At 37.5% G+C, this 26609-nt stretch overlaps 1 protein-coding gene across 11 annotated transcripts in view; it reads left to right on the top strand.

Annotated features, from left to right (window-relative positions):
* Positions 1-25835, top strand: part of LOC126650371 (liprin-alpha-1) — a 52441-nt gene extending 26606 nt beyond the window's left edge. For 3 of the 11 annotated variants that reach the window (XM_050335096.1, XM_050335087.1, XM_050335090.1), the window contains 20 exons: positions 589-651; positions 1884-1963; positions 2200-2332; positions 2964-3187; positions 3328-3562; positions 6061-6090; positions 6855-7006; positions 7750-7922; positions 8049-8142; positions 14160-14241; positions 14365-14565; positions 15315-15377; positions 15940-15966; positions 17355-17530; positions 17625-17722; positions 18396-18571; positions 19134-19202; positions 20623-20788; positions 22046-22116; positions 23437-25835. In XM_050335096.1, coding sequence (XP_050191053.1) covers positions 589-651; positions 1884-1963; positions 2200-2332; positions 2964-3187; positions 3328-3562; positions 6061-6090; positions 6855-7006; positions 7750-7922; positions 8049-8142; positions 14160-14241; positions 14365-14565; positions 15315-15377; positions 15940-15966; positions 17355-17530; positions 17625-17722; positions 18396-18571; positions 19134-19202; positions 20623-20788; positions 22046-22104 — 2301 coding nt within the window. In that variant the 3' untranslated portion in view covers positions 22105-22116; positions 23437-25835. The remainder of the gene's footprint in view (positions 1-588; positions 652-1883; positions 1964-2199; positions 2333-2963; positions 3188-3327; positions 3563-6060; positions 6091-6854; positions 7007-7749; positions 7923-8048; positions 8143-14159; positions 14242-14364; positions 14566-15314; positions 15378-15939; positions 15967-17354; positions 17531-17624; positions 17723-18395; positions 18572-19133; positions 19203-20622; positions 20789-22045; positions 22117-23436) is intronic. The other 8 variants (XM_050335091.1, XM_050335088.1, XM_050335093.1 and 5 more) reach the window with 5 other exon arrangements.
* Positions 25836-26609: the final 774 nt, after the last annotated feature.

Below are 26609 nucleotides of genomic sequence, written 5' to 3'. Positions count from 1 at the left end.
ATTGTTAATCAGAACTTTTTGGCTGTGGTAGAAAAGGAGAAGAAAGCCAGTTACGAGTTTCCTATCAGCAGGGGGAATCTCTAATTTAAAACCGCTCTGATGTTAAGGAAAGCCCTTAATTCAGTGAGGGTTGCAGTTCTGAAAGTACAGTACATCCAAGAAAGTACTGCGTAGGAATTTTTTTAGGTCAAACAAGTGCAAATAGAATGAAAACTTAAGGATAATGGCTGCTAATTCCTCTCAATAACCACTCAGTGAATTACTTTAAATTATTTTAGCTGCCTAATTATTCCTTTTGTTTTATTATTTTTTACTAGTCAGATGTTTTCAAATGCAGGTTTAAAAGGTTGCTATTGCTATTAAAAATTTATGGAACCAGTACTATTACTAAATCCATTATTTAGAGGGCTGTACACCTGGAAGGATAAACCTTCAGCTATAATCAAAGTGACAGAATGGAAGCAATAAAGTATCTTTAACTTAAGATGTATAATGTTGACTGAATTATTTTTGATACTCCTCATGGTTATGGTTTAAAAGTGTAAAGCTTTTTATAAGTGACTTAATGTGTGATACCTTTTATTTTAGAATTCACTTCTTCGAGAAATCGAAAATGCAAAAAAACAAATAGAGGAGCTTCAGCATGAAAAGGTACACTCTGCTTTTCTGAAATATTCTGTTGGAGCATCATTGCTGCCTTGCTACATAGCAGGATCAGGTTTTAATTCCCCACAGAACTTAACATTACCTGCTCTGTAAGGGAGCTGATGTTCATTTTATGGTATTGTGTGCCTCAGTTTTGTGAGGCTTTTATAGGTAACACATAAGCTTTTACTCAAAAACTTGGGAATATGTAAAGTGCCTGGATATGTTGGCAATTTGCCCAAGTTTGGGGATTGTGTAGAATACATTTCATATTTTTGTGCATATGACCTTGAACAGCAAAAAGAAAAGAGAAATACTTTTAATGTTGGATATTTTCCCATAAGATTTTCTTAAAGTCTGGGGTATGAAATGCGTTTGCAACTGCTAAAAATTTTCTTTAATTTCTTAGACTTGGCTGCTGCTTTTTAATAGCATCTGTTTGGTGTTGTGCTTGCCCTGGAAATGACAAGTTTTCTGTCGCTGAATAAGTGGCCAGGCCTTCCGTATCTTCACGCCCTTAAGCAGTGGCAGTTGATTTTGTGGTCACAGTATCAGTTCTGAAATAATACTTGTTATAGCTTGTTAAATCACAGGTGTACTGCACCTCCCCACGTCACTCCGGTAAGTCTCTAGGCCAGGATTTGGAGGCTGTGCTTCTGTAATAAAATGAAGAATGTTAAAGAATCTTTTGCAAAATGTGGAATTCTTGTATGTGTAGGCCAGCTGTTTTCTCACAAGGCACAGATGTTCATCATCAGCCACTTTTTATTGGTCTTCTGTTGTTTTCTCGTTCATTGGATTTCTCTGTTGTTAAATTCAGAGTTACTAGAGTGTGTCAAAATGTCCAAGTTCAAAGTGAATACTTTCAGAACCTTTTGTGCAGAGAGCTGGAAAAATCTTATTGTTTCTTCTTATTATCATTTTATTATAATAAAGTTAGTAGCATGTGGGTTTTATTTCATTGCTGTTTTTGAAATGTATGTTGTCACTGCTAGAGTCAGCAGAGAGTCTGCAGAATTACTCTGGGATGGCCTTGAGTGGCAGTGCTGTATTGTGCACAGCAAAACCAGTTTTTACGTTTAATACTGTTGTTGATGGGTGTGCTTTAAAATCTGTTATTTCTGAGTTTCGTAGAAATGAGGCCAAAACCTTAAATGTTAGTTTATAAATCCCTACTTGATACTGATGGTTTTTTCTTAAGGCATATTGTTATGTATTTGATTTATCTGTTTTTGCAGGATCAACTCGCAATCAGTGTTGATGCTTTAAGGGCTGAAAATGACCAAGTGAGACTCAGAGCCACATCACTCCATCATAGGTACCAGAAGTATTTCAATTTTTTCTAATTTCTTTAAAGTCACTATGCAAAATGTAATTTTGTCTGTTATATAGCTATAAAATCTATTTTTTATAGAGCACATTAAGACAGTTTTTACACTGCCTAGAAGCAGTTGGCACTAGCAATAAGAGAAAAATCATTTGGGTGAATTTTTTGGTTTCTTTCCCTCTTTCCCCTCCCTTTGTAAAGCTAAAATGTTTGTTCGTGTGTTCCAGCAGACCGGATTTCAGATTCCCTGTGACATCTTCCTCTGTGGGTGACACTCACACAGACTCCTTTGGCACCTCCTCCGTGCTGAGGCGTCCCCAGAAGGGACGTTTGGCAGCTCTCAGAGATGAACCTTCAAAGGTAACAGAACTCTGAAATGAAAACACAAATAAAACCGTGACAAAAAAATAGATTACATAGGGCTAATCGTTGCAAGGAGTTTTTAGAACTGGAGTACCTAGCAATAAAGTAGATTTTGTAGATCCTCTTTCACTAACTAATGCACAGCTACTGGTCTTTGTTAGCAAATAATTGCAAGACTATGGTTTTGAACTCAAATTTTGTTTTTTAATTTGGCTGAGCCTATAAAATATAATTTAAAACAGTCCTGCTTCTGTGTCTATAGACTATTCTAATGTGTTACCTGTTACGCAAGCAATTTCAAGTCCCTTTCAGGAATGATTCCAAAATTTGCAAGGAATTGATAGCCAAATTCTACAGTAATTCAAAGTGTGTATAGCCAAGATATGTGATGTTTGAATTTATCCAATAAGCCTGTGCATTTTGCATCTTCCAGTGAAGTGAAATTTAAAAGTTTCTTGTATTCTAGCTTTTTTTCTTTACATTTCTCTAAAAACTGCTGTCTTGATAAATTTATTCAGAATGTAAGTGGACTTAAAAAAACTTATTTTCAACAACCTGAAAATCAACAGAAACATCATGTTTTTATCCATTAAGTTTGGATTTAATTTTTTTTCATGGATTCTTTTAGGTTCAAACTCTGAATGAGCAGGATTGGGAACGAGCCCAGCAAGCAAGCGTGTTGGCAAATGTGGCACAAGCATTTGAGAGTGATGTTGATGTGTCTGATGTGGAGGATGACAGAGAGACCATATTCAGCTCAGTTGATCTGCTGTCACCAAGTGGTCAGGCTGATGCTCAGACTTTGGCCATAATGCTTCAGGAGCAGTTGGATGCCATCAACAAAGAGATCAGGTATGGCCTGTCTGAGGGCTGTGATAAAAATCACTTGGAAAATGGTCATTTTGCACTGATCCTTCCTAATGCCCCACTCCTTCTGTTCGTATGGCCCTTATTTCAACGTCACATTCCTTTAAAACTCTTTTATCCCTTAGGCTTATCCAAGAAGAGAAGGAGAACACGGAGCAGCGAGCGGAGGAGATTGAAAGCAGGGTGGGCAGTGGCAGCCTGGATGCCCACGGCCGGTTCCGCTCCGTGAGCTCCATCCCTCCTTCCTATGCCAGCGGTTCCCTGGCTGGTTCCTCTCCCCCTGGCAGCGGCCGCTCCACCCCAAGGCGGATCCCACACAGCCCAGCTCGGGAAGTGGACAGGCTGGGGATCATGACACTGGTAAGTGCCCATTAACTCCAGGGGTTTTTTGGAAGAGCTTTTCTTTTCTCTAGGAAATGGATAGTTTGATTTCCCCTTCCTCTCCTTCTTACTCAACTATATTTTTCCTTTCTCTAGGTTCTTCTACTGCTTCCTTTCAACTTTTATAAAAAGTGTAAGATACAGTTCATAATGATTAGGAAAAACCTTCCTATTATTTGGTCAACATCTTGTCCTTAAGTATTCCTTCTGTTGTTATGGTCTTTCTTCAGACTCCCCTTCCTACAAGAAATAATGGTTGCTTTTCAACCACTTTCTCCCTCTGCTTGAACTTCATTTTTAGCAGTCCACTATTTCACTAAACATTCAACTAAAAAATGATTTGCGTAGTAATCTTGAAGACTGTGGTGGTATCGCTGCTGTTTTATTAATAATGAGTGCTACCGTCCTGTTTTAGGCTATTAAGAGTGGTAGGAAAAAGAAGTGTCTGTTAGACCTTGTGGCTGATGAAGTAGTTCAGGCTTAGCAGTTCAGTCAGTAGAGAAAGATGGACCCATTCTTTTGACATTCTGATGACTGCTTAGAAAAATTAATCCTTCTAGGAGCTGCTTTGTCCGTGAAAACATATCTGTGAAAACAAGGTACAAGTTTTCCCCTTTCATTTCTTTACGTGAATGTGAAGTAAACCAAACAGTTTCTCATCTTTAGGATAACTTTCAGTTAGGAGCATCTTGGATACTGGTATTTATTTGCAAGTACTCTCCAGGAAAAGCTCCTTTTCTGATTTAGTTCTAGACACTTCACCTTCTCTCCAGATTTCCATATGCTTTTGGAAACTGTAGTTACTAGTTGTACTATCAAAATTCAGGATATGGGACGCTTTATCTTTTAACATTTCACAGTAATAAGTAGATAAGCAAAATACTTCTCATGCATAAAGCCCTATACAAATTTAAGTAGCTCTTTTCCAAAAAACTGGATTAGGAGAATGTGTCTTGTAATCTAACGTAATTGAAGAAAAGTGAACTGTAATTAAAGTTGACTTTACATCATAATTGTGAATCAAAATCACTTGATCCTGCTGTTTGCAGTTGCATTTGATAGTTTTTGTACCTGGCAACTGATTGTGAAAGCTTGAAAACAAGAAGCTGTGCTTCTAGAATTACAGAACAAGAGCTTTCGAGAAACTTCTGGAACAGCTGTTCTGAATTATTTGACTAAATAATAGTTCTGCTGTGTTTTTCAATGTTGTAATAGGGAGTTGCATCAGTTTATGATCATGTAGGCAAATTAGCTTAAGGCTGCCTGCAGTAGTGGTTGCAGTTCAGTCAGTTGAAAGCCCCTCATGATTAAAAAGCATCAACATGATAAATTGTGAAGCCTGCAGCTCTCTTGGCCAGTTTTTGTGGACAGTTTTCATTCCATATGGTAAACATTTGCATTTTTATGGAGCATCAGATTGAACAGATAAAGGATCCAGCCAGAGTAAAGTCAGTCAGGTGTTTTGTCAAGAACTTGAGGAGGGACTAGATCATCTTTAAAGGTTCCTTCTATGATTGACTGAATGATTTCTTAGTGTAGTACTCAACAGTCAGATTGAATAAAAGTTACCATATTAATGCTGCATAGTTTACAAGTATTCTAAATTAAAAATGATTAAAAGTCATCCTTTGTGGGAGGGAAGCAACATCCCTCCCCCCCGCCTTGTCCCACTTCAGAGGGGACTGACTTTATTTTTGGTTATTGTCTTTTTAAAGAATAAGAACTGTTAAACAAATTACCTAAATTTAACTTTTGTCAGCATCAGTGGGAATAACTTGTTTGTGTAAGGCAAGGTTTTTGCCTTGCCCTGTGCACTGGCAGAGGTGAGCAGTACTTGGGAAATGAGGAATTCTGGAGTGGATGGAGGATGAAATAAAACTGGTGTTGGACTCCTGCTCAAACATTCCAGCACTTTAAACTTAGAAGAGAATCCTGTTACTATACAGAAACCAGCTATTGTTGGCACTCGTGTCTTTCACGGTTATTAAATACTGGCTGCTTTTTGTGCCTTGTAGGAAACAGCTGCAGGAACCACTAGTTTGTGAGGAGACACTACTGCAGACAGTGTATTTAAGGCTCCTGTGGGTGATACGTAGGTTTAAGGCAAGCCCTTGAAACATAACTGGAAATTTCTCAACTTTTAAAAGCAACTGTTGGCTGGTATTTTGCTGAGGATACTGCACTTCTTCTGTGCTAATTTGCCTGTAGTACCAATGCACTCAAACATCTACAGTACTTCAGTAGATAACCAATTTAAGTGTTTATTTTTTTCTCTTCCTCTCTTCTGGGATACATTTTAAGTAATCTGTGGTTTGAAGAGTACTTCATACTCAGTATCTTTCTCTGTGCCATTGTTGTAATTGTTATTTATATTTTCCCTAATATGTTTTGTCTCTGTACTAGTTGTTTCAGTCTGTGCTGCAGTTTACAATAAATACAGCTTTCCCAAATTTCTTTCCTTTGCATGCATCTGTCAGCCTAGTGATTTAAGGAAACACCGTAGAAAGGTAAAAATCTTTAGTCTGTTTAATGGTGTGCTCCTTCATCCCCTTCCCTGATCCCAGGCTCATTATTGGGTAACAGGAACGGAAAAGAAAGCATTTGCAGGGTAACTCTGTAATAAAGTAAGATTATGGTTTATCATTTTAGCATAAGTGTGGGTTTGTTTTGTGGCTTTGTTTGTTTGGTTTTAGTTTTTTGTTTGTTCGATTGGCTGTTTTTTGCTGTGTGGAGACTCGTGCTGCTTTCTGTTTGTAACCACTGTTTTGCAGTCTTGATGCATCGTTGTTTAATTTTAAAGATCTGTTAGTGCACACACAAAGTTATAACAATGTAATAATAGAATAATTTCTGTTACTCAACTTTAAGATCAACTATAGCCACAAGTGTGAAGACTTCATCGAGTCAGTAATCTTGCTAATGATCCTTTTCACGGGACTCTTTTGATTTTTGCACTTCCTCAAACTGAAGTGAGGTACATTAGTTTTGTGGTGCTAAGACATTACTTTAGTTCTTAGCTCTCTGAATGAACTAAAAATAAGTGTTACTGACTTATTTCAGTAGCTAAGACTGAAATTGAGTAGTTTGACGCTGAAGGTAACAGGAAATTCAGAAAGAAGTCAAGCAAAAACTAAGCAACTGCAGAATGGTAATGGCAAGAGTAATCCTTTAACACTGAAATAATTGATTTGTCCTTTCAATATTTTGTGTAGTGTTGATGCTACATTCGTTTTGGCATTTCCCCCTCAAGTTTTCCTTGATTTTCCATTAGTCTCCAGCTTCCAGAGAAGAGGTACGAGATGATAAAACCACAATAAAATGTGAGACGTCACCGCCTTCTTCCCCTCGGTCTCTGCGTTTGGACAGAGTCCAGAAAGGAGCTTTGCACACAGTGAGCCATGAAGATATCAGGGACATCAGGAAGTAAGTGCCTGGGACACTCAGACCTACCAGAAACTCAGTTTTCACATCATCAGAATAAAATCCTAAAGCTGCAGAGCTGTTCAGCCTGTAGGATTTTAGTCTGGTAGTTGAAGTGTTTCCCGAAAGTCAAGAGTATGAACACAGAAATGGGTGACTGTTGCATAAACAATAAGAATACAGGTTTTGTTAATGATCAGAAATGGCATTATGTGACGAATTCTTCCGGTACTCAAATCTGCATTAAGTTTGCTTCATCTTTAGGAAATGAGAAATACACAATTCCACTCTTCAAGTTGGAATTTAGGTATAAATTTAGAAAGAACTTGCAAAATAACTATCACTTGGATGGACAGATGGTCTTTTCAAAGTGCCTGGGATGGATTCCTCTCAAGTGTTTCAGACTTTCATTGTCTGCCTCAGTTGGTCAGGAAGTTGTGTTGGCAATTTTGGCCTCTCTGAATTTCAGAACTTTAAACACTTCTATTGACTTAGTATAGTATGTAGTTCCATATTATAGTATATAGATTTTATTTCCCTTTCTTCTTTTCTTGCATTGTTTTCACTGTTTTTGTATTTTAATGGATAAATTTCTTTCCATGACTCATAAAAGCTGAAATTAGATGTCATTAGAGGGTTACTGAACGTTAATTAACTTGCACAGAACCCTGAACTTGTCTCTCTCACAGTTACCCTGGTGAATTTGTTTTACATGGGCTCCTTTATGACTCTTTTTGTGGGTAAAGTTCAACAGGTTCTCAAGATGGGCAAACAAGTAATCCCAGTAGCAGTAACAGTAGCCAAGATTCCCTTCACAAAGCTCCCAAAAAGAAGGGGATCAAATCCTCCATTGGCCGCTTGTTTGGCAAGAAGGAAAAGGGACGACCTGGACAAACAAGCAAGGAAGGATTAGGACAAGGTGGGTTTGCTTTTTGTTTTGTAAGAGGTGTGGGCTTGGGGGATTGGCTTTGTACACGATCAGTAATATTACAAAGGATTAAATACTTGATTGAGAACATAAGGCTGTTTTTGGGGTTGTTTTTAGGTGGCATGGGAGAAGCAGATGGTTCCTCTCAGGATGCCTTAGGTCTCAGTAAGCTTGGAGGTCAGGCAGAGAAAAACAGGAAAATGCAGAAAAAGTAAGTTACCACATATTTTCAGTCCTCTGTTGGTAAAGTATTGCTTTCTTTAAAAATGTTGCGGTTTATTGTTTAGTTTCATGTTTGGATATTTTTGACTAATATGGTGCTATGGCTAATAAGCCTCTGTAGGTTTGGTTTTGTTAACTATTTTTTCAGAACGTCAGTAGTAGCAGAGGTCATGGTAAGTTTGAAATGAATTTCAATGCTGAAAACTTATTATTAGAATGCTGTAAGAATCTCAGAGATAAAAGTGGACTCTCATCATCCCCTCCCGCCCTCCGAAATTTGTTCTATTTAATACCTGCTTTGGGTTTGATTCAGTTGGAAAATTTCTCAAAGTTGCCTGAGGCTGTTAACTTGCTCCAGAGTGTGAAGGAGTTGACAGAGTGAAAGCACAAGGTGCTCAGTGCTGACATCTCTCTGTATGAATTTGCTGTTTCTTTCTCTGCTCTTTTGTGTTATAGCTGCCAACTGCTTCTCTCTTCACTGTTAAAAGTTTTCTTGACGTTCTGTCATGTATTTTAGCAGCTGAAATCTTTTTCCTTGCACCATAGAATCCCAATTTCCTCTTTTTTTTAATCCATTGTGACTATTTGTTTTATGACACCTTTTAGGCATTTACCTTTTCCTAGTCATGAGAATTTTTTCACTGTTTGTCCAAGAAAATCTTTAGTTTATTGTTTAGCTTTTGAGTATCTGTTTGCATGCTTGTTATGCCCAGAGTTAGAAGAGATGAAGCAAAGACTGTAATTGTAGGTGTAAAATAGACATTGCTACCAGTAGAAATCTTGATTTAAGGTTTATAATGGTAATACAGGAAACACTGAAATTTATAGAAGTAGTATCAGGCGTTCTTTGCATTTTTTCTCCCAAAGCTGAGCCATATACCTTGAGCTCCCGTTGCTTCTGTTCAGCTGCCTTTATTGTGTCAAAAAGCTGACAAAGATCAGACAGGTCTTGCTTTTTTACTTGCCTTCGGAAGTCAGTGAATGTTGAAAATAAAAAGCGTGTTAATTTTCTCTTTGTGAGGGATTTCTTTGCAGTACATAAGTTCTATTAACAAATAAGAAAAATGCCTGGTGGCTGCTAATGAAAACCAGCAGTGTGTTGGTTTGGAAAGTCGGAATGGAATGTGGGTTTGTTTGTATAACAGAAGGCTCAGCCGTTTTTCCTCAGACTGCTGCACTGAAGGCAATGGTACCTTATTATGACCTGGGATTTTCCCCTTTTCTACAGAGCTTTAAAACCATACCCGACATCTTGGTTGAATAAATCGTTTTAGTCTGGTCATACCTAAATAGTGGGTAGGGTTGTTCTTTGATCAATATAGGTATTTCTCGATGCCAGCCACAAATTTCAGTCTCGGGTAGAACAATCTATTCTGCCTTGCTTTGAGAAATGCAAAAAGTGCAGTTGCAGATAAATCGTGGCTTTCCTTGTAAACATTCTGCCCTTCAAAAATATGCTGGTATTACTTTAGGCATAATTTATGGCTGCGTGTTGTTGATTGCTTAAATGGCAAGTGTCTGTCTTAAATAAATGAAAGGGTTTGGTTTGGAATTGCCTTCCCTAGCTATTCCAAAGTCCCTCTCCATCTTTCCTGGAGCCCCTTTATGTACTGAAGGGGGCTCTAAGGTCCCTCTGGAGCCTTCTTTTGGCTCTTTTTCAAATAAATGAATATAATCTAACTGTAATTTTTTTAAAAATCTCAGTGAGATACTTTAATGCAGCTGCTTCAGCAGCCTGGCAGGCTCCTGAACAATGTTCTGAACAGTGTTATCACCAGGGGTCAAAGATCCCTCGCTGCCTTTGGGATGCTGGATATCTAAAGGAAAAAGTGGGAAAGCTGCTCTGAATTGCTTTTCATTTGGAAATGCTGCTCTTCATTGGAAGAGGGTGGGTTAAAACAAATTCTTTGGGCTGTTTGCTTTCATAAAATCTTGTATTGCACAGAAAGAATTCCAGTTACCTGAATGCTTGGAACAATGACAGCTACGCCTATTTATAGTTGTCTCTAGTCCCTATTTGCTTGCTTATCTTTCTGATTTCTGCATGCATGTGCACAAACAGGCTGAGGGCACTATTCAGTGGCTGCTAACACAAGCTATTTATAGCTACAGAATTAAATTACAGTCCACGTTATTTGTTTTTGTATGCCTCTGAGTTCAGTTTAATCCTAGTTTTATATTTTTCCTTCTTTTTTTTTCCTTTTGTTTACCATTTCATGTGGTAGTGCAAAATCTGGGTAAGTTTGTATTTATTTTATTAGGAATTTTGTGGAAGTGGGATAGATCCCATTTGGATTTTTTAGCAATATATTACAAGCTCGAACTTCTTTTCAGAAAAGTCTGATTATGAGAGGAAATTCTAGATTCAAAAGAATATATTCTGAAAATGTGTTGCTTAAATAAATCCAGGGTCACCTAGTGCAATGTGAAATGTAGTTCATTGTCTTGTCTTAATTTGCACGGTGTGAATTTTTATGGTGGAAATATTAACCCCTCCTGAGATTCTAAATTAGTTTTATAGTTTGAGGTTTAAAAGTTGTTTAGCAATAGTAAGTATTTGTGGCACTTTGTTTCCAAGGTAGATGTAATTCTGTAGAACTGTTGCTTCTGTTTACTAAACCTACGTTGGTTTTAGTGTTGTGTTCATCATCTTTGTGTAGTGACAGTGTTTACCACAATTACTTGTGCTTTTCTGTGTACAAACACAACAAACTTAATACTGCATTAATCACAAAGGAAGGCAGACCGAAATTTAAGATACCTCTCTTAAAGTTATACACAATAAGCTTATTTACATACCTGAAATTAACCTTTAATAAGGATATTAACTTCTCCCTGATGCTCTGCCTGAAGTTGGTCAGTTGTTTTCATGTTGGGTGCTGTTGCTTTTCGGGTTTTATACCTTGACACTCTCACTTCCATCAGTATTACTATTTTCTCTTCCCCACTGTTGTGTTTTCTCTGTTCTGAGCTTCTTCCAAATCAGTTCTCTTCAGTTCCTTCCAGGAAAATCTGAAATACTGCATTCCCCTCTGGCTACAAGGCCTGGATTTATCCATTCCCACGCTGTCTTAACCCAGTGAGAAAGTGAGCTTGCTCGAGGCTGCTTTATTTTCCTTGATGAGGTTCTTGTATCCTTGCCCGTCAAGAGCCATTCCAAACACAGATCCTTCAGATGATCTTTGAAGAGTCTTGTGCATTCCCTGCTCCACCAAGCACCTGCAGTTTGGACACAATTTCTCATCCCCTGTGTCCACAGTTCCTTTGTTCTCCGCGGCTGGTGTGAGATGACTGTAATGTGTCTGACAACAAGAAGCAGCATGGTTGGGCTCCCATTCCAAGTGAAGTTCTGCCAGTTTTTTTATTAAGTCTGTAGACATCTACCCCTTGGTTTTGTCACCTAGGAGTTATTCCAGTAGCCAGCTACTCCTTTGGCATTTTTTTATCCATCACAGTGCCAGGTTTTTTCCATCTGTGAACACTGCTGACACTGCTGCAGTATTTTTTCCCCTCACGGAGATGTGAGGCTGGACTTTGCACCCACTTCCTAACTGGGGAAATTGGATGGCCTGTGAAACTCAGTTGGCCTGAGAGTTGTGGTCTTTCAGGGACCTCATGACATATTAATGGAATGTGGTGAATGTCCTGGGAGAGCTGGAAGGGAATAGTTTGAAAAGGGAAGTTCTGTGCTGTAGGAAAAGAAACATTGATGCATCATTTGCAGATGAAATAGCAGCTGTCTCTGAATTCTTTTTCTGAGATGCTTTGGGCCTGTGCTATATCTTGAGCTTTGGGTTTAATGATTTCCCATGAAAGCACATTTTTTATCTCTTGCTGCACGCCAACAAATTCTGCAATTCATTTTCCACTCCATGGTTGACTCCTCTTTGGCTCCATTGAATAATTTCTCATAAAGATACCTCATAAACATTTTTTATTTTGTTTGTTTCTGTTTCTGGATGTTTGCTTCCATCACATAACACTCCCTTCCAGCCACACAATCTTTTTCTGCATTATGATACCACCGTGGGGTTGCATCATATCCTCTCATTTTTGATATATTCCCTGTGCTATTCCCAAGGATTTACTGTGTCATGGTCCATATGAAGTACACAGTGAGATGCATAACACTACCAGAAATTACACTGAAATTCTCTGAACTCCGTGCAATACAACCCCCAAAAAGGAAGACAAAGACACCAAATTGGAAGTTAAAGTTCTTGGAAAAAACGTTGTATTCTTTCTGGCAAATACGGTATTAAGCGTTTTAATCTGTTCTTACCAAGCAGCATTTTATCATATCTTAGTACTTTTCCCCTAATTTTTAAAGCTTCAAGCAACAAAGTGAAGCAGAATTGAGTGTGTTCAGGGCTAATGATTTGTGGGATTAATGGGACGTGTTCCACAGCAACAGGAAAATAACTGATCTTTTATTCCTAATTTAGAAATAGATGTATCTTTTTGAAGTGTACAAATACATTTTAGCTTTTATAGTCTTTTCTTTGTTAGGGATATTTAGTTATTGAGCTGCTGACTGCTGAACACGGTTCCACCTTAAGTGCTGAATCTTTAAATGGTACCTCAGAATCATTATTTATAACCAGTTGTCTGGTAGTCCCTTCCTTCCTCCCCCTTTTTCCATTTCTGGGCAGCACATGTAATTAGGAAAAATTATTGGGAGGTTCTTCTGGAGCAGTAGGAATTTATTGTCATGTAGGTGAAGTACCTTCTATTGATAAAACAGTTGCTAGTATATTTATTACTTCATCGATTGCTTTGTAATATTATCTACCACTATAACAGGAGGATCCCATATACGTCTAACAGAGCTGAATGCTGCATATCCAGTTTATACTAGTAGCAAAAAAAGCTCCTACTCTGTCAGTAATCACTGTTCAAAATGCCCTGTGTTTCCTAATACATGTATCTATAAACTTCTAAATATTTTATCATCTTAGATCTGTCCAGTGACACAATTCAGAAGGCATGGAGATTTTGTTTGATTTAAAAAGTGAGAAAATGTTAAATACGTAACGTGGGATCTTGGTTCTGTAGTATTGCTGCTTGTCTTCTTAATTCTACCTTTGCAGGCATGAATAAATAACATAAAACAGTAAAAACCGTTTAATTAGGTCAAGTTGTATTTTCAGAATTTCTAACGAGAGCGAGTGGAGGCTTAACCATATACAACTAGCTTTCACAGGCTGTGTAAATATGCTTTTTTAAGACTTTATCAATTTTTTCAGGCAGGCATAGCCAAGCAGCATTGCATGCCTGTACCCACAACACTGGGTTTTGTCTTTTGGTTTATCAGACATTTCTGGCAGCTGTTTATAGGGACCATGCGAGGTTCCGTTGTTTCTGTAAGCCGAATTGTCAATGTTAAACTTCAGGCTCTTCTCTTTCAGAATGACAGAGGAAATGGTGTCACCACAGGAGATGAAAGCTGAATTTCAGTGCACAGCCTTTCGGGCTGTAATTGCCAAAGCACGAGTCTCTGAATATAATGGTTGTCTGAAGCTCTGCCTGGAATTCTGACAGGCTGATGCAGGCTGAGATTCACCAGTTAAATGGTCGCTGTCCCAGTTTCCAGCCTGGACAGCCTGATGGACGTGGGCATCTGATGTGGTCTTGGATTGCCACAGGTTTCAGATCTGCACCTTGAGGAGAAATGACCACTTTGGTCCAGTCTAATCTGCTGTGCAGAAAACTGCAGCAGTTGAGAATTTGATTGCCAGATGAGTCTGACATTTCTTCTTTGGGGTGGGAGTGTTGGCTATAGTGTCACTAGGGCTTTTAGAGAAGGCAAGAGCCAGCATCTCTGCTGCTCTCAAATTTCCAGTCCGGTTCAGCTTTCATCCCTGCATACTCCTTGTACCCATGCTGGACCTGCCTGGGGAGGTGTATCATACAAGGCATAAGTTAACTCTTGGAAAGAAGGGAGTTTGAATGCAGTGTTTAAATTGTAACATCACTTATAACTCATAACCGTGTCTGTAATTTTAGGCACGAGCTGCTGGAGGAAGCCCGAAGGCAAGGTTTGCCTTTTGCACAGTGGGATGGGCCTACTGTGGTTGTGTGGCTGGAGGTAAGCGGCGCTTCCAAAATAAACAAAAAGCCCCCTGAGTGTACACAGCCTTCTAAAGAATTGAAGGTTTTGAAGCTGGGACTGCTTCCTAGATGCTGTTTACTCCCTGCTTTTGTGTTCCAGCTGTGGGTTGGGATGCCAGCCTGGTACGTGGCTGCTTGCCGAGCAAATGTGAAAAGTGGTGCTATCATGTCAGCCTTGTCTGACACAGAAATACAGCGGGAAATTGGGATCAGCAACCCCCTGCACAGGCTCAAGCTGAGGCTGGCCATCCAAGAAATCATGTCACTGACAAGCCCATCTGCCCCTCCCACCTCAAGGACGGTAAGGAAAGTGATCCAGCATGAAACATCTTTAGAATTTCCCAAAATTTCACTGTAAATATGTACCTGGAAGGATTTGAGCTTCTACTGAGGATTTATGGAAACATTAAGTTGTAGAAGGAACACATTATTTAAGTGTAGGATGTTTCTTCCTTTCATTGTAATTAAATGAAGGAATAATTCTATTTTCTTTCTCAAGGGAAAGGGAAGTTTATTTCAGTGTAAGTAAGTGTGTAATCCAAAATATTTAGAGTGCATGTTATTTGCCTCATCTCTTGGCCTTGGCCAAATTTATAATACAGACGAAGTAGATGTGTGTGCAGAAATTTGTAAAATAGTTGGAGGTTTTTTTAATCCACATATAAGGCCATCAGCTCCAAGTAATTCAGACTGTATAAACTAGGAGTTCACCTATCTCTCAGGAGTCTGTGTGCCCTGCAATCTAAAGTTATTCCTGGGATTACATACTAGACTACAAATGCATTTTTTGGATTAGAACAGAGCCAAGTGTTCACCCATCAGTGTAAGCTATTGATGATGTTCAAGCTTTGTTAATCTCTGAAGGCATTTGGTCCCTGTCAGTAGCTTTTCTTGCATGCCATGACTTTCAGTAGATGGACCTGTACCACCATTGCTTTGCCCATGCCTGCTCCTTACATGTACCGACTGCTTATTTGTTCTGCCACCTCTCCTCTTTGTTACTGCTTTCCTTTCACTGGATGGGATTGATTCCCTGTGGGCTCATATTAGACCACGGGAAATGTCTGGGTAACACATGAAGAAATGGAAAATCTTACAGCCACACGACAAACGGTTAGTTTACAGTGTTGCCACTTCTGTTCCTTAGAGTGCTTTTCCCACTTTTCAAACTTTTGAATCAAGTACCTTTTTTTTCTTTTTTTTTTTTTTTTAAATTTTTTTTTTAAATTAACACACTAAAATTCTGGATTGTTGCTTCTACTAATTATTAACCTTGGAACCCGCATCTTGATACGTTTTTTGTTTTGTTTAGTTTTGTTTTGTTTTGTTTTTTCCAGAAGGGAATCAAAAAAAGTAAATCAGCATTGATAAGATTGTAAACTAAACTCTAATCTGTAAAATGGAGCTCTGATTTGATTAACTAATAGACAAATGGAAGTATTGGTGCAGAAATTTATTCTTTTCAGAAAACGTAATCAGTAGATGGCTTTTGCAACTTCCCATACAGAATAAGTGCCTTGTGTATGACTTTTTACATTGCATGATGCTGGCTTTATCTAGATTTTTTGGTATGCAGTAGAAGTAGAGTCTTGCAGTGTGCCGTTAACTTTGATCTACTTACTAAACTTAAATACTAATGTGTGTGTGTTCTTTTGCTTTTCTAACCACATAACAGGAAGATGAGGAGGGAAGCTGGGCTCAGGTTGGAAACTTTATCTAATATTACAGACTGTATGTAAACTGTCACAATCATTAGAGCATGAAAGAATCTGGTTTTCCTGTATAGCAGACTCTTTTAGTGATTTTTTTTTTTATGTGGCTTGGGGATTGGGAATGGGGAGAACAATGCATATTTGGAAGATACATCTTTATATTTAGGTGATTTCAGTATTGGCTCTCTGGGAAGCCAGAATTCTGGGAAAAATAACTGCTCTGTGCAGGAAGTCCTTGTTAAACCCAGCCACCATCACAGGTGTGCTGCAAGACACCCTGAGTCTAGATAGTTAAGTAGGTTTCTATGCAGTAATTCTGTAATCCTTCTTGATCAATTACTTTGCCTTAAAGTGGTGACAAATCCTAATTGTATTTTCAGGCATTGATATTGTTGGGTATTTATACAGGGATATAAACAAAACTCAGGATTTACCCTTGCCCCATATCTTTGGACAGCGTAGTCTCTTCTTGCTTGGCTGCCCTCCAGCTTAAACTTGCTTAAGTCCCATTAACTAAGTCTCAGATACTCATTTGCTGATTGTCAGTGATAACAAATCACAGCTTGGCTCCCTGTGCCCACAGTAAGTTCACTCTGCTACCTACTGATGCTTGGAGAAGTGCATTTCCCTGTGGCCTTGTTCCTTTCTGGAAGGTGTTTCCGCCAGAGGGAAATGAAGCTTTTGACTTCTAAATGCACAGGGGGAGAAAAAAAAAGTAATTATTACTGTTTTGAAAATAGAAGCTGCTGGGTTTTGCTGCTCAAGGACTTATTAGATATCTAGTTACAAACTCTTCCAAACTTTCATTTTTTTAGATGTTTTCTCTAAAAAATACCTGGTTGATTTGCAGATCGTAACTGCAGTGAGAAAAGTTTCTTGGGATAAGGACTGGGATTTACAGTGTCTTGTTCTTCAGCAGTAGGTTTTTATCAGTTTGTGAAAATAGCTAAGTGTATTAAAAACCCCCTGCAGTTATATTTTTGTATCCTGTCTTTAAAAAGTCACATGAAAAATAAGATTCCCCTCCCCAGTTTTCAAGAGAGATGGCATTTGTGACATCTCAACACAATGAAATTCTGTGGCTTTTGCTATCAAACCACATAGATTGGGATTTTTTTTTACTTTTACTAGCTCTTGCATATTTTTTCATATGACTCCTTGAAATATATTAAGGCAGTTTTACTTGCTGACCTGAATATCTGAACTTGCTTTTCTCTGTGAGGATTCCTTCTTCAGAAAACACACATGTAGTATTCAGTATTTTGATGTGCTTATCTTCACAGGCTAAGAAGTAAGTAAACAATTTCTTTAAAATATGCTGTCTAAAATAGCTTTCTCTCTTTTATTTCTCGTTTTTAAATTTTTTTAAAAAAAACAGACACTTGCCTATGGTGATATGAACCATGAGTGGATTGGCAATGAGTGGCTCCCAAGCCTGGGGCTCCCTCAGTACCGCAGCTATTTCATGGAATGTCTTGTAGATGCTCGAATGCTGGACCATTTAACTAAAAAAGACCTGCGTGGGCAGCTCAAAATGGTGGACAGCTTTCATAGGTAAAGAGATTTAAGTTGGAGGCCTAACTTTCAGTAACTATTTCCATTGTCTCTAAGGGGTTTTTTTTCCATTATTTTTCTCTCTTCTAAACAGAAACAGTTTTCAGTGTGGAATCATGTGCCTACGAAGACTGAATTATGATCGAAAAGAACTTGAAAGAAAAAGGGAAGAAAGCCAGAATGAAATCAAGGGTTAGTGTGGTACCTTGACCTCAGTCTGATTCGAACGTGTTTTTGCCTCGAAAATTTATTAACAAAGAAAAGGCATTAAAGCAAGGAATCATTTATAAAATACTAAGTGTTAAATGCAGGAGTTGTCTGGGTGTAGGCCCTGACCAGTGAATGATGAAACATATCATTAAATCATTTACTTGTGCAGAGATGTGCTGCAAATATGAGCATTCTTGAAACTCTTACTGCTCTCTGAAGTTTGAAACTAAATGTTTCAGGAGGATGGGGTGGTTTTTCCTTATTTTTTTCCTTTTTTTTTCCTCAAACAGTTTATAAGAAAATATCCAAGTAACTTAGGTTATTTAGATCTTCCAAATTCGTGGTAATTATGGAACAAGGAGGAACAAGAAAAAACAAGACTGGAAATTCAGTTTTCCAAGACTTCCCATAGAAATTTTTTTCCCTGCCTAATATCAGAAGTCTTTTCTGATATTTTAGACTAAAAATTTGGGGTTACTTTGTACACAGCTTACTTACAAGCCACGGTGCCTGCTCTTCTACCACTTTCCTGTTACAGTATGAAAAGCCTTCCACCAACCTTACATTTACTTTCGACTTGAAATTTATGATTGGGGATGGTTTTGCTTAGAAAAGTATTTGTTACAAATCTGCAAATATTTTTTTTTCTCCACAGATGTCCTTGTGTGGAGCAATGAAAGAATGATCCATTGGGTCGTGTCCATCGGTCTTAAAGAATACGCAAATAACCTTATCGAGAGCGGAGTTCATGGTGCTCTTGTGGCCTTAGATGAATCCTTTGATTACATTGCATTAGCTCTCCTATTGCAAATCCCCACCCAGAACACACAGGTAAGCAAACAGAAGCTGCTTTATGGCTGGTAAGAAGGTTAAAAGTGTAACTGACTGGGCTTTCTTCATAAGTAAGTGCATGGCTTTTTATTCCCAGCTCTAGAAGCTTCAGAAATGGAAAATTGTCCATTATCATATAAGAGAAAAAACTTAAAATTATGCTTTTCTTATAGTTTTATGCTTGTTAATAACAATTTTCACTGGTAAATTTGTTTGGGGGAAAAAATGGTTGAAATATTTTCCTCATTGCCCATATTCACAACACAAGTGTACCACTCATCATCTTTGTTGTTTGCTAATTTTTACTCTGAAATAATTGGCAGAATCATGAACTTTCTTGTCATTGCTAAGGGAAAGTTAAGTCCTCCTTAAATTTTTAATAAGTTACAAATTAAATTGTAATTTTTCAAGTATTGACTTTTCAAGTATCAGGCATGTTTATTAATCTGATAAGAAAGTATTAAACAACTTCAGTTCTATTAAGTTTTTTAAGTCATTATAGGTTACTAACTAAGTAGTCTTTTGGAATTAATTACCATTTCTTTCATATCACAAACTTTAGGCTCGTGCTGTTCTGGAGAGGGAATTTAATAACCTTCTTGCTATGGGCACTGACAGAAGACTTGACGAAGTAAGTTACTTGAGCTGTTGACGCATTTTACAGTCCTAGAAACTTTATCGAAACTGTTAAATGAAAGAATTTAGCTTGAACCTTTTGAAGCTTTTGACAGAATAGTGATAGAAGCCTTAACTTGAAACTCCTTGCCTTTTAGAGTTTCTAAATATGGCAGGGTTTGTATATTTAGGTAAGATGGCTTTGAATATGAAAGTATCGGGAAGATTTGCAAGTTTGTTTTTGTAGCCTGTGTGGTTAATATCTAATAGCAGCACTTTGGGCTGAATCTTCTTTATCTAAAATATGGGAAAATTAGTGACCAATGTTGCAAATTAACAATGTATAATAGAGAAAGGCGCTTTGTCCTAACAAGCAGTACTTCAGATAGCTTCGAGTGTTTTTTGAGAAATCTTGTGGTGTTAATTTTGATTAATACTGGAGTAGAGGATCACCAGGTGTGTTTATACATCAAAGTGATTTCTATGGACAGTCTGTGATCTTAAATGCATAAACTTCACTGAAATGTAATGAGTATTTTGTAGACCCTGTGAACTCACAGCATAAGGGAGATAGTGCTGCATCTTTAACCTTTTCAGTTGCTCTGGGCTGTAATTCTGTGAACAGTTTCAAGCAGCTGTTACTTCCCCAAGGCAGTCCTAACTCTGGGCTCCCTCATCTTTGGTTCTGGTGGGAGTTTATGTAGTGAAAGTGGTTCAGATTAAGGTTAAAGTGGCAAATCTGCAAATCTTGGTTATTTTTGTGTTCATCTCTTGCCTAATGCACTTATTGCAGCCCTGCTGTGGCACATCCTGACAGCTCTGTTCTTTATGTGCATCTCTACTAAGCTTTCAATAACATATCAGAAAGCAGCTTGATTGTTTTCTGAGGTACTTTTCCTTAGAGATTTCAAACTACAAAAGGAGTTTGGAGGGAACAGATGTTTTTGCTGTTCTAGTGGCACAAGGCAGTTTAATCATGGAGACCTCTTCAAATAAAGTAGATGTTTGTCTCCTAATTCTAAAAGGGAGTATGTTTGAGGTAAAATAGCATTCAAAGGATTGAACTGTTTCTAAATGGGAAGCTGGCAAATGGAGCTGCCCAGTGGGTATATCTGCATGGACACAATACCTTCACTGCAAAAGATGGGTTTGAAAGTGGGACTCAGACTGCATTTAGTAAGTGCAACATTATATTTCTGAAGTGGGAATATGACTTGAAAGATGCAGGTGTGTTAATGGGAAAATGCACTTGGGTAATTTCAGGTTAAGTTTACCCAAGTGCTTAAGTAAAACACTGTGTGACAGTACAATATTTACTACACTTGCTATATCCTTACAGTGTTGATACATTTACCTAAGATTGCCAGTAAATCCTTTTAGTGTCAGTAACAATCCTCCATTTTTGGCATTGCTAATGTTGTTTATCAATGTGACAGGATGATGATAAGAGCTTTAGGAGAGCACCTTCATGGAGAAAGAAGTTTAGACCAAAGGACATCAGAGGTTTAGCTGCTGGATCAGCAGAGACTCTTCCTGCAAATTTCAGAGTTACAACCTCAATGTCTTCACCCTCTATGCAGCCAAAGAAGATGCAGATTGATGGTATTGGTTTTGTATTATTTTAAGCATGATGTGCTTTTTTTGCCTGAGATTTGCAGGGGAATCAAGTTCAAATGACCTTTTTACTGCATAAAAGCATCTGCCTTGTGCATGGTTGTATATTTAACACTGTGTTTAACCATAGGGTGCTTTGCCATTTCAGGAAGGTCTACTAGATATGGAGTTTCTTTTTTACATCACTGGAGTAACAAAATCAGAATTATAGTTAGAAATAAGTGTAATTTAAACTAGGAAAATAAAATGAGATTTTAGTAGAAATCATTTAATCATCTGATGCATAATTTGTAGTTAGCAGCAATTAAGACCAATGGAAGTCCCACTTTTGAAATGCATTAACATGCATTCAAGAATGATGTAAGTAAACTCACTCAGATAATTTTGAGATTATTAAAACTTGACTAACCTGTGCATTACCCCTGCAGAGGTCACTTAAATATTGATCATACTTGAAATCACTGCTTCACTGGTGTGCACTTAATGGTCTATACGTGTGCACAGACACTGATATGAATGGGAAAAACAACAAAACAATAAAACAACAAAAGCAAACCCCAAAAGTCTCATCTGGAAGTGGAAGTTGATCACATCTCACATCAGGGATCTTGTCTGTTTAAAAACAGCCTCTGTAGTACCATGAGAATGAACTTTGACTTGAATTTGTTTTACAAAAGAGAGGTAAAAAATGTATTTTGTTGGAACAGACAGGGTGAGAACTGCAGCATAATCTGTCAGAATTGTCCCAGGTTCTGAAAATTGTATTTATGAGTAAAGCTCAAAGAAAGAATATTTGCATTTGATGAGCTCTTCTAAAATCTTAGATACTGTCACTAGCGCAAAATATTTTTAAGAATTCATGAGGAAGACTCCGTAAGTTAAAATAAGTGAAGTCTTTACTGTATAAAACCCCTTTATTTCTGAGATACTAAATAAATACTTATGAACTACATAAAGTAGTAAATAGCTTATAAAATTACCTTTGCCAATGTCTGTGTGCTAGTTGGCCTGCAGGTTTTTTTAGAATTCTTTGTTAGTCACTGAAATGAGGAGTGGTTAATATACAGAGACTGTAAAACAAATTTGGCTTTTCTAACTTGTAACCTCAGAGCTAGGTGAGTACCAGAGCTATAATCACGTTGCTGTGGTAGTTGGGGTTTGTCTGGTTTTGGGTCCTTTTTTTTTTTTTTTGAAAACTAACATGCATGCTGTGTTCTGCATGTCTTCCCATGCTTCTTGGAATAGGCAGTGTATCAGGAACACAAAGATTGGATTCTGCTACAGTAAGGACCTACTCCTGTTAAAGCCTTCTCCTGGTGAGTAAAGTTGATAGGTCTGCTGGTAAAGCAGCTATTTATGGAATAAAACATCAGGTATTTTATTACAGTGGTTTTACACTAAGAAAACTGTTCAAGTTTTCAGGGTAGGTTTATGCTGAAAATCTGGAGCTTGTTTCCTACAATGAATAGTGACTGTTTAAATGCTTAGCTTTATCAATATTGTAGCCTTTTGAAGGTTTTTGACAGCTTATGCTAAAAATAGCTATGTAGAAAGTGTTGAAATCAAAATTTGGGTGAAACACAGCTACTGAAAGTGGGGGGGAGGGAAGAGAACTAAATTGGGCATGTAAAGGAAAGAAAATAGTTTAGTCTGTAACACTTCATTTCTGATTGTTGATCTTTCAGGGTCTTTGCTTGGTCAAAGTTATCCCGCTAAAACACACTTCAATATTGAGTGGTTATAGGGATAATTCTGTAGTTCTTCAGTTCTTGGATACTCCATGCCAGTGTGATTGCTTAGGCTGGATTTAAATGATTGCAGCCTAAATTTGGAGCAGTGCTGCCAAAAAAAAGGCAGCTTGATAGCACAAGTGTAACACAAAATACATGTATTGTGGCTTGTGAGAGGTCTGTAGTCCTGCCTTCCTACAGGATTTTATATGTTTCTTCAGGAGCCTTTGCTGTATTTTCTCATGAACAGAATTTCTCTCATTTTGCAAATAATTCAGAAAAGTAAATTTTTTAATATTTACTATAATGGATTTAAAAAAAAATAATTCAGTGAATCTTTCTCCTTTGTTGGTATTTTTCATGGACTGTAAATCATCTCTTCTTGCAGCTTCTTTCTTCTTACTGGTGGCGTCCCTTCCAAATCATGTACTGGCTGCCTTTTCTTCAAATTCTGAACCTTTTTGCCTCTAGGAATTTAGTCCTGAAAAGTTCTTATTTATGAAATTCTGAAAAGGGAAACTCTTGCACATGGAAACTCAGATCATGTGAATCTGTCTCTTCATAATTTCAGGGGCTATTTTAATTTTTTTTTTAGTTCCAAGGACCTGAAATTTTAAGTCTTCGCCTCCCCCAAACAGTCCCCACTGTTACAGGATTTCCTGTAGTCAGGTGACCTGGGATGAAAATCTTCCAAGCAGAAATATTTGACCTCATGTGCTTTACTTGCAGAAGGCAATAAAATTCCATAAAACATGGCATGGCAATATTTTGATGCATGACTGCTGCACTACTGAGCTGCTTGTGAAAATGCTAGAATGAAATGTTAAAAACCTGCTAATGGAATTTTTTTGTGTGTTTCTTTTCCTTTTTGTTTGTTTCTTATTTGTTTTGTTGTTGTTTTTGCAGTTTACCCACACTATTTCTACCGGTGATATGCAGCATTTTGAACATTTGGAACCCTTAACCTGTTAATACTTGTTAAATGGACACTTTGAGATATTTTATTACAGAGTTTTTAATTAGCAAATAAATTCATGAGTACTATAGAGAAAATATTTTAGAATCTAAATGTTTCTTATATTTATGTGACTTCTCATTTATATAGTTACTTACTTTTTCAGTTTCTATTCAGTCTACAAATCAAATCATTGCTGATTTTTTATTCTAATTTTAGTCTTTCCAACTGAATGTACTGTAATGCTTGTATGTATATGTCCCTATGAGCAATATAGGGGTTTTGTAAATTATGCAGTTACTGTAATTATCATTGTTTTTTAATAATGAAAATGAAGGTGAAAAGGATTTTAATACCTTTGTAAAAGTATCGTGACACCAAGCAGTATATATTTTGTCTTTTGGGAGCTGTTAGACCTGAAAACAAGCCCAGCTTTTTTTCACGTATTGATGTAGAAGCTGCGGTACACAAGTGGTGTTCTCCTCAGAGCTGTATCTTTCCACACAGAGGACTTGTCAAATAGTGGCAGTTTGTCTTTATTTAAAATAGAACTTGTTTTAAGAGCTGGGAGGAACTCTGAGACTGAGGAAAACATGTTTTAGAAGTGATTTTGACTTGCTCATAACACTCTGCTGTATTTGTAAAGTGACTTTTCACACTGACTGAAAACAAGCCATAAACCAAGAACTGTTTGTATTTTTTCTTTTCCTTAACTGAGGAAGACAGACTTCATAATGATTCCTGGTCATAAACCACAGGCCACAGAGAGGTTTTGGGTTTTTTTTTGATTGAAAACACTTGTGGGAAAATGCTGGTGGAACCAGTTTTAATGGACCAATCTTAAAGCACTGCAGCCTCATGTCAAATGAGTAGGGAAAGATGAAGGTACAATGGGCTGAAACTTCAAGCAGTGCATCTTCTAATAAAGGCCTTACTTTTCTTATGTAAGTCATCTTCTGTGTTTTGTAAACCTATTCTAAAGAGTTGTCTGGACTTTAATTTTGATGGTTGTTGCCATTTTGGACTGTATGAGTAGAAAATGTATCTGATACTTGTAAATGGCATATTAAAAAGCCAGCAGGAATCTGTTCAGATGGTGCATTATTTATTATGCAACAATATATATAGCATGTCTTTTTTTTCTTATTTTGTTTTCCACTTTTAACTTTGCTTGTAAAACTGAAATTCATTGTTATTGTTCTGGGGTTTTTTCTATTAATCTTTTGTGTATTTTCAGATTATGTAACAATATGTACAGTCTACTTTTGAACTATTTTTATCACAGTATTATTTATTCCTTTCTTTCAATAAAGTACTGATGCATTTTCCACTGCCAATAAAACACTATGGAAAAGCTGAGATCTAATGGTGTGCAGACAGAAACTTTTGCGGTGAGTGGACATTGTCAGTAAAGCATCTTAATGATTGTTTGCTGCCCTGTAGATCTTGTTTCAGATGATGACCTTTCTCCAGTAGGAAAAAAGTACTCCATTAGAGGTGACATTTTCTTTGGAATTGTTCAAGTTCACATGCATTAATCAGTTTTGGAAAACAGTTTTCTGAAGAAATGGCTTTATTGCCTCTTTCTACTCATAGTTACAGATGTGATTTGCTTTTAAAAATGATAACAGAAACTTCCACACGACTTCAGTGTGTTCTGGTCCACATGATGGAGACTGAATTCCTGTTCTAGGTAGCACCAAGAGCTGCTTTGTTAATAAAATGAGATTATGACCATAGTGATATTTGGGGAGAGACACAGGAGTCGAGGGAACCAATACAAAATTGGGTCACAATAGGGCTGTTTATGTCAATTTTAATACTTCGGTAAACCATTTTTTGTGTAGAAGAGAAGACAGAAGGAGAAAGTTACAGAATAATGGAAGCAGTAGTGAAGCATATTCCATCATGTCCCCTGGATCAAGAGAAGGAATGCCTGGAATGGAGAAATGTTGTCATTGATGTTCCAAACATTGTTCAGTAATGCATCTGTTTGTCTAGCTTGTCTGTATGAGTTGCTCTCTGTTCATTTGAAGGCTCTTTTGTATTTTCAGGTAATCTGTCTTCATAGAAAAAGCTGAAATGGAACTGCAGAAGGAGCTCCTGACTCACTGTTCAGCTGAACTTCACTGTTTAGAGAAAAAATTGCATAGACGTTACTGGTCACTGATGTGATAGTGGGTGTTCAGTCATGTATTGTTGCTTCTCAAAAGTGAAACCAATGCGGGGTAGACTTGTAAAATGTGAAAAGAAAATGCATTTATTATTTTAAGGCTGTAAAACCTTAACTGTTATGGAACAATGGAACTGACATGAGAGCTAGAATAAATGAATGAAATGGCAAAAAGCTTTCACGAACTGGCATAACTGTGTGGTGGCTTCCTTCTGAATTACACAGCTAAACTGTCTTGGGGAAAAAACCCACATTTATTTAATTTTAATAACACACACAGACCCCTTTCCTGCCCAAATTAAAAACAGTGTGGAAAAGGCACATGCATATGTTACAGTAATCTTTAAATAACACTTGATTAAATAGAGCCTTTTGTAAGTGGCCTAGTGTCTTTAAAAGCTTTAGTTGGGAAAAGTGCTCTAAAAATTAATAGCTGGCATTCTCTCTGCAGTCAGGAGATGGTAGAATTATCTGAGTGAAATTCAGACTTGCAATTTTTGCATGTTTAGAGGACAGGGAATCTCAAAATAGATGTTTTAACTTTGTCTGATCTAGAATTAAAGCATAGGAATTTGCTTTAGCAGTGTCTGAGGGACAGGAGTGACTTATGCCAAAATGTGGAGAAAGGTGATGTAGAATAAATTCAAACAGAGTTTATTCTTGGAACTTGGAATTAATAAATATTCCTGTTCACCTGGATTTTTTATTTTACCCTTTATTACAATTTGTGTATTTATTGTCATGTTTATTTGCTGGAAATGTCATTCTTTGGAGTCTGTTTCTCCTCCTCCAAAAGACAGAGTGGGCAAACAAACAACTCCAACTACAGTGTTATGGCTGCATTTTTGAACCCAACTTGTTTGCCTTTTGGCATCTGATCAGTTTAGATCCCTTGGGAGCAGCCGAACTGTTTTGCCTAGAGATGAAAGTGATGGAAACTGGAAAACCTTT

This window comes from Myiozetetes cayanensis, unplaced genomic scaffold, assembly GCF_022539395.1.
Source record: "Myiozetetes cayanensis isolate MyiCay16 unplaced genomic scaffold, myiCay2020 scf6-25, whole genome shotgun sequence".
Taxonomy (NCBI): Eukaryota; Metazoa; Chordata; class Aves; order Passeriformes; family Tyrannidae; genus Myiozetetes; species Myiozetetes cayanensis.
This window is presented reverse-complemented; position numbering and strand designations above follow the sequence as displayed.